The sequence below is a fragment of the Mirounga leonina genome, unplaced genomic scaffold (assembly GCF_011800145.1).
Source record: "Mirounga leonina isolate KUSES-001 unplaced genomic scaffold, KU_Mleo_1.0 Mir_347, whole genome shotgun sequence".
In the NCBI taxonomy this organism is placed as follows: Eukaryota; Metazoa; Chordata; class Mammalia; order Carnivora; family Phocidae; genus Mirounga; species Mirounga leonina.
In genome coordinates, this window is record NW_023270696.1 from 17,866 (window position 1) to 25,740 (window position 7,875).

General features: G+C 59.8%; 1 protein-coding gene across 1 annotated transcript; it reads right to left on the minus strand.

The window, feature by feature from the left end:
• Positions 1 to 2,790: 2,790 nt before the first annotated feature.
• Positions 2,791 to 6,506, minus strand: JMJD4 (jumonji domain containing 4; the record flags this gene model as incomplete). Its single annotated transcript, XM_035029919.1, is given in 4 exon segments — positions 2,791 to 4,778; positions 5,167 to 5,313; positions 5,832 to 6,063; positions 6,381 to 6,506. Coding segments are annotated over 4 exon segments (808 nt in total), but the record flags the coding sequence as incomplete, so codon positions are not given.
• Positions 6,507 to 7,875: the final 1,369 nt, after the last annotated feature.

A 7,875-nucleotide genomic window follows, 5' to 3' on the forward strand; every position in this document is an offset into this window, starting at 1 on the left:
ATGCCCCTCCCCTCTGAAACCCTCAGTTTGTTTCCCAGAGTCCAGAGTCTCTCATGGTTCGTCTTCCTCTCTGATTTCTTCCCATTCAGTTTTCCCTCCCTTCTCCTGTGGTCCTCCATGCTATTCCTTATGTTCCACAAATAGGTGAAACCATACAATAATTGACTTTCTCTGCTTGACTTACTTCACTTAGCATAATCTCCTCCAGTCCCATCCATGTTGATGTAAAAGTTGGGTATTCATCCTTTCTGATGGCTGAGTAACATTCCATTGTGTGGACCACATCTTCTTTATCCATTCGTCTGTTGAAGGGCATCTCGGCTCTTTCCACTGTTTGGCCATTGCGGACATTGCTCCTATGAACGTTGGGGGGCAGGTGCCCCTTCTTTTCACTACGTCTGTATCTTTGGCTTTACCTAGATTTAAACCCCCCTGGGGTGGTCTCTGACCTCAGACCTCCTTTTCCTGCTGGCTTCTTATCCAGGGTAAAGACTTGTGATGCAGAGTTTAGAGCCACAGTTGCAACTCAGTCCATAAGCATCCCTGCTCCCTGTACACAAGGAGTTCCAGCATCCCCACTATGCCTTGCACAATTGTTCACCCCAGAAACGCCCACCCCATCAGGTACACTGTGGTCACTCCTGTCTGGCTGAGGCCTCACGACTGTGTCCTGCTTACGTCATGGGGGTGCAGACTTTTCCCATGAGGAGGCAGAAAAATGCAGCCTGAGCAGAGGGGTGCTGCCAGAAATGACGATCCACGGGCAGCACGCCCACTGCCTCACCAGTGAAACACTGGAATGGTTCCAATCCAGGCGGCAAACACACACGCCCCGAGCTTGCTGGAGTGCCCTTCCAGGTCCTTCCCCAGGATGAGGAGCTGAAGGGCAAGCCAGGCAAGCCAGAGAGCCTCCAGTGCACCTGGTCACATACTGCCAACATCTTCCCCTGAAGAGGTCCCTCTGACCCTCCCCCCTCTCGTGTGCTCTCTCTCTCAGTCTCTCTCTCAAATAAATAAAATCTTAAAAAAAAAAAAAAAGTGAGAAGACGGGGGCGCCTGGGTGGCTCAGTTGGTTAAGCGACTGCCTTTGGCTCAGGTCATGATCCTGGAGTCCCGGGATCGAGTCCCGCGTCGGGCTCCCTGCTCGGCGGGGAGTCTGCTTCTCCCTCTGACCCTCCCCCCTCTCATGCTCTCTCTGTCTCATTCTTTCTTTCTCAAATAAATAAATAAAATCTTTAAAAAAAAAAAAGAAAGAAAAATCCTCAGTGTGGGGGCACCTGGGTGGCTCAGTCGGTTAAGCGACTGCCTTCGGCTCAGGTCATGATTCTGGAGTCCCGGGATCGAGTCCCATATCGGGCTCCCTGCTCGGCGGGGGGTCTGCTTCTCCCTCTGACCCTCCCCCCTCTCATGTGCTCTCTCTCATTCTCTCTCTCTCAAGTAAATAAAATCATGGGGCGCCTGGGTGGCTCAGTCGGTTAAGCGACTGCCTTCGGCTCGGGTCATGATCCTGGAGTCCCGGGATCGAGTCCCGCGTCGGGCTCCCTGCTCAGCAGGGAGTCTGCTTTTCCCTCTGACCCTCCTCCCTCTCATGTGCTCTCTCTCATTCTCTCTCTCTCAAATAAATAAAAGAAGGGGCAAGAGACGGGTGAATGATGGGGACAATGCTGAGCCAGCCCCTCCTCCCTAACAGCTGCAACTGGACACACAGCATGGCTCAGGCCCAGGCCCAGTGACTGTGCAGATTGTTGAATGCACGTGGGTGTACCAGAGGGGGGCAGCAGCTGTTGACCACACATGGCAGTTCTGGGTGGCTTAGCGGGTTGGATGGCACAGCATGAACGCGCAAGGAACAACTGATGAGTTGCCGTGGGTGCGGTGCTCACGGGTTGGCACCACGAACGTGCAAGCACCGCTTGACGGCACACCACGGCTGTGGAGACGGGACTACAAGGAACGGAACGAAGCCAAGTTTGCACCTGGCCTGAGCGTGCAGTGCGACATTGTCTAATGCACCCAGTGGGTGTGCTAGAGCCAAAATCTTGACGATGAGAACAGGAGGAGCAAATGGGAGGTACTGCAGGTGTGCACAGGGCGTTGGACTGCACACAGCAGGTGTGCACACCGTGCACTTGACTGGAGGGTAGTGTGAGCACCGGCATTTGAGGGACGCGTGGGATGCGTGGGAGGAGCAAGGACGTGGTGGAGCAGGGGTTCCAGGGGTGGATATGACAGGACACGTGTGCAAGGGGTGACGGCTGAATAATGCGGTGAGCGTGGGGCGCCTGGGTGGCTCAGTTGGTTGGGCGACTGCCTTCAGCTCAGGTCATGATCCTGGAGTCCCGGGATCGAGCCCCGCATCGGGCTCCCTGCTCGGCGGGGAGTCTGCTTCGTCCTCTGACCCTCCCTCCTTTCATGCTCTATCTCATTCTCTCTCTCAAATAAATAAAATCTTAAAAAAAAAAAAAAAGAAAGAAAGTGAGAAGACGGGAGCGCCTGGGTGGCTCAGTTGGTTAAGCGACTGCCTTCGGCTCAGGTCATGATCCTGGAGTCCCGGGATCGAGTCCCGCGTCGGGCTCCCTGCTCGGCAGGGAGTCTGCTTCTCCCTCTGACCCTCCCCCTTCTCATGCTCTCTCTCTCTTAAATAAATAAAATCATGGGGCACCTGGGTGGCTCAGTTGGTTGAGCGACTGCCTTCGGCTCGGGTCATGATCCTGGAGTCCTGGGATCGAGTCCCGCGTCGGGCTCCCTGCTCGGCAGGGAGTCTGCTTCTCCCTCTGACCCTCCCCCTCTCATGCTCTCTGTCTCCCATTCTCTCTCTCAGATAAATAAATAAAAAATCTTTAAAAAATGAAATAAAATAATGCGGTGAGCGTGGGGCGCAGCACGGCTGGACAGCACGCAGGGACGTGTGCAGACACAACTGTCCGACGGCGGTGGGGCGGGGGGCCGGTGCTACACACAGGGAGGTTGTGGGACTGCCCGCGGCTGCTGGGAAAGGAGCAGTTGCTGGGCGTCGAGGTGGGCACGGGACAGAGCAGTGTGCCGGCTGAGTCCCTGCAAGCACAGGGGAGTGACTACGTTGGTCAGTTCGACCCGTTGACTTGGCCAGGCCCTGGTGCCCGCTGTTTGTTCAAACGCCAGTCTCCATGCTGCTGTGAAAGCATCCTTTAGATGTGATTAACTCTGAATTTCGCAGACCTTGATAAAGCAGACTGCCCTCCACACTTTGGGAGGGCCTCATCCAGTCAGTGGAGGCCTTAAGGGCAAGGACAGAGGTTTCCCAAAGAAGCAACGCTGCCCTCAGACTTCAACACGCTAACCCTGAGTTTGCAGACTTTGGACCCCAGACCACAAAGTCCACTCTCCCCTCAGTCCCTGGCCTGCTGCCTGCCCTGCAGACCTCACTCACCAGCCCCCACCGTCTCTCGCTCTATCCTGCGGGCTCCATTTCTCTGGAGAACCCCATTACTGTCACTGTTGAGGGGCACACGGAGTGCAGAGTGGCAACTGAACGGTGCGGAGGTGTGCAGCATGGCTGTGAGGCAAGCACCGACTGCTGGTGGCCTACGATGGCCAGCACACGTGAAGGCTGGGAGAGGGACTACAGGGGGCTCTGCACACCTGGGGCAAGGTCCAGGCCCTCACTGGAGCCTGGGGGGCACGGGCAGTGCTGTCACAAGAGGAAGATAAAATCATGGGTGCCAACCGACCCTGAGGGGCCCCTGAACGCTGCACCTGTGATGCCTAGGGGCCTGCATGAGGGACAAGGTATGAGGCCTGGCCTGGTGCCCTGACCGTACGGACATCTTTGGCTCCGGATGGGGGTTCAGGGGAGGCACAGGCCAGTGGAGGGACGGCAGGCTCTATGTTAAGTAGTGGTTCTCCTACGGGATAGACACAGAGGTCCTGGGCCCCAGAACGTCCAGCCCACATGGAGGGGCTTGCTCCAGGGCAAGATGGAGACGAGCAGGGGTGTGGTCCTACTGCAGAGGGGACCCTGCAGGACAAGCCAGCTGCCTCACACTGCTGTGGATGGGAGGCCTATGGGCTGGGATGCTAGTCCTTGCTGAGGGAAGGCTGGGGGCACCAGGAATCCCAACCACATGCTGCCCCCACACCCGAGTCCCCAGCACACTCCGGGCCTTCTGGCTGCAGAGCTCACTTAGCAGGGCCTCCCCACCCACCCCCCCACTGGATGCAGAGCACTCAGCCCTGGCTAAGCCTCATGAAGACAAGGAGCCCAAACCCTCTACATGGCAGGGTCCCAGGGATGCCAGCGGACAGCCAGGACAGTACCACACCCACAAGCGCAGGAGCCGCACCTGGGCCACCTGAGGCCACAAGGCTCCGCGGGAAGGCGACCTGTCCCATGCCACACAGCAGCACAGAGCTTTATTTCTGGAAGGCGCTGTGGAAGAGACTGCCTGCCTTCCATGCCGGTGCCTCGGGGCCCCGCCTGATGCAAGCTTCATGCCCTAAAGAGAGGCAGTGGCGGCCACGACCTCCTCCAGCTGCTGGAGGAGCTCCCCCGGCTGCAGCGAGAACACGCTAGCGTCCACTCTCTGGAAGTCGGGGTGGGCCACCACGGAGGCCAGCACCTCTGCGATCCGGCTGACATCAAAAGCAGCCTGCTGGGGGCCCAGCCCGCTGCCCGCACTGCCCTCCATGTCACCAGGGCCCATCTCCTTCGCCAGAAGCAGCAGCCTCCTTTCAGCGATGATCTTGAGAAAGTGGTAAAATTCTTCAAAATTGATCCCGGAGCAGGACCTCATGATGACCTGGCCAGAGAGGAGCACCAGTGAGGCGTGGCTTGCTCGCAGCTCCAGGCAAGTGTCTGAAGACTGTGGGCAGGGCCCAGTCCCTGAGGATGGGAACAGAGACACCCGGGAGCCAGCCAGCGATGGGTCGGAGTCCTGCAACCCGGAAGCCACAGCGACCTGCCCCAGGACCACACCGACCTTCACACAGGCAGGCTGGCGGCTACCAGGTCCCCAAGACCACAGCTCTGACCTTACGGACCAAGCCCTCTGAGAATGCAGGCTTCCCTGAGGGCTGGCCCACGCCCTCCCCCCACTGCGCCCTGGTCCTGGTGAGCCCCCTCCCCAGCCCCCACTGCGGCCCTGGAGAGCCCCTCCCAGTCCTTCCCTCCTGCCCAGGCTGGCCTACCTGGCAGTGATGGTCCCAGTCAGGCATAGTGTCCCTCCACTGGCTGACCTCCTGCTGCACGGCCCGGAGCTCCTGCTGCAGGAAGTGCCACATATTGGCCAGGTTACAGCCGTTGACCCAGTTGTGATTGATGGAGATGGTGTCCTCCTGGAAGGGGTGGGGTGTGGGTCCCCCCGTGAGTCCACACCAGACCATCCCCAAGCCCTGTCCTGAGGTCCTGGCAACCCTCCTCAGCCAGGAAGGGCTGCTCCTGTCTCCCGGTAGGTGCTACCATAAAGAGGGGGCTGGACCTTTCTGAGGGCACAGCTAACCAAGAGCAGGGCTCCCAGGGGAACTGGGGCAACTCCACAGTGTACAAGGACCCACTGCTGCCCAGGGAAGAAACGTGGGAGGCTGGGAAGAAACGGGCTGGTGGCCCTTCTCCAGTCTGTGCAATCCCATACCCAGGCTCTCCGTGGGATCAGGAGGGGTGCGCCTGGCCCTCTCTCTGTGGAAAGGCATCTAAGAGTGTGTGAAGGGTGAGGAGTGTGCTGGGTAAGCCAGGGGCAGATGAACGGGGAGCTGGACACTCTGGGCTTGGGGTCAGACCGGTGGGACCCCAGGGCGTTTCCCTGACCTGTCTGGGCCACACTGCACGCACACGCGGTGGGGTGTGCCCACCCTACCAGGTTATGGACTTGGTGGTGCCACCCGCTGGGCACGAAGACCATCTCGCCCGCCTCCTGCGTGAGCTCCAGGGGTGGGCTGCATTGCTTGCGCGTGGGGTACAGGCGGCTGTCGAGCAGCGCGGGTGAGGTCACGTCGTAGGGCAGGCCACCGTGGCAATCCCGAAGGGCTTCTTCTTGCCCCGGAGGGAAGAAGAGCCACTTTTTCCTCCCACAGATGTTGGCAGACCAGCTAAAGGAGCGGAAGATGTCAGCGTGGAACGGTGACCTGTGTGAAACCCTCTGTTGGTGCCTACTGAACCAGAGGTGGTCTGGTTCTTCAGAAAGGCTGGCCGAGGACATGGGCCCCAGGGGCCCCAGCGCTCACACTCCCCCATCTGAGAGCCCCCAGGGGCAAAGTGGGTACAGAGGCTTGGAAATGGGACGCCTGGCAGCCTTCCCCACACCTAGGCGTCTCTGAGAGGCTCTGACAGAGTGGACAGGGTTGAGGAGAGTGTGTGGGGCGCAGGGACAAGGCGCAGAGAGGAGGTTGGGAGGGACACACGGTACCAGGTGCCAGCAGGCCCCATGTAGATAAAGCGGTAGTCGTCCACATCCAGGGCGTCCCAGTACTCATTGAGCCAGTCGGATGAGAAGTACACGGGCAGGGTGAACACGTCCTCGGCCGAGGCGTCCCTGCAGGGAGTGACGAGAGGCTGGGGCAGGAGTGGCCACCTTCTGGCCCCTGTGCCCCGAGCACGAGACAGCCAGAGGTTTGGAAGGACACGAATGACGCTGAGCTGCCTTCCACAGCCGGCGTCCACAGTGAGGCTGGCCACCCTGCGCTAGTCCAGCCACCACATGACCACAGCCCCAAGTGACCCCACCTGAGCCCTGTGCAAGGAACGAACGCCCGTCATAAACAGAGGAAACGACGCTGGGGGTGTTGTGACGCCGCTTAGGTGACCCATGCGGGCGGCACCGCAACTGCTCCAGACCCCTGTTGCACCAGGTCCGGAATTTCAGCCTCTGGTTGAGCTGGTGCTCTAAGTGCCTCATGGGCATCACGCTGTTCTCCAGAACCCGTGGGCCTCGTCCACGCTCTCGCCGTCTGCCGAGTGGATGCACGACCAGTGGCCCAGGCACTATGGCCCACGCCCGCTGAGGTGCTTCTCCCCTACCCCACAGCCCCCCACTCCTCCTGGTCCAAAAGCCTGATCCCCACAACCGGAACAATGCCCGCCCCCCACACAGGAGCACACCAACCCAGCCCCAACCCAGCCCCAACCCGGCCCCAGAGAGTGAGCTCTCCCGACGACGCACTCGAACAGCTTCCGGAGTAGCTCACGCATCACTCGTGGTCGGAGGCCATGATCAGGGAGCCCGAGGAGCACCAAGTCGCTTGTACTGCCCCAAAAGTGCCTCTGCGGGATGTCAGACTCCCACTTAGCCCGCGAATCAGACGGCACGTCCCCTAGAGCCGCCGCTGCCTGCCTGGCCTCCCTCTGCTCTGTTTATCCTGGGGTTTCCAGGGAAAGTTCGTAACATTCAGTCAAAGCGGACCTTCGAACAATGGACAAGGACGTCCCGTGTAACAGCCGGAACAAACTGACGCCCATTTGAAGCCTACGCCCACCGAGCGGGAGCACTGGGTCTGGGAGTCCTAAGCTGTGCTGCTGGATCGAGAGTCCCTGGGGGCCACAACCAGGGTCTGGGCGTCCCTGATCCACCCCCTGGGGCCAGCTCTCCCTGCCGGACAAGACGCAGTGAGGCTGGGAGCATCCAGGGCACGCCGGTGCGAGGTGCTCTTGGATGGGTCCTGGGGATCACAAGGGAGAGGCTCGCCGTGATACCTTAGTTTGCACCTCAGCCAGACGAGAATTCGGTCGTTCACTCATTTATACAAAACTCGTCGAGGCCGTACTCTGTGCCCTGCACCAGCTGGCTGGGGTGTGCGTAGGCCGGTCTCTGCTTGTGACCAGCACACTGCCGGGTAGGGGAATGGACACAGAGCCCAAGGACCCCCTCCGCGCGTGGGGACGAAGCAGACGGGGTGTGGCTGCCC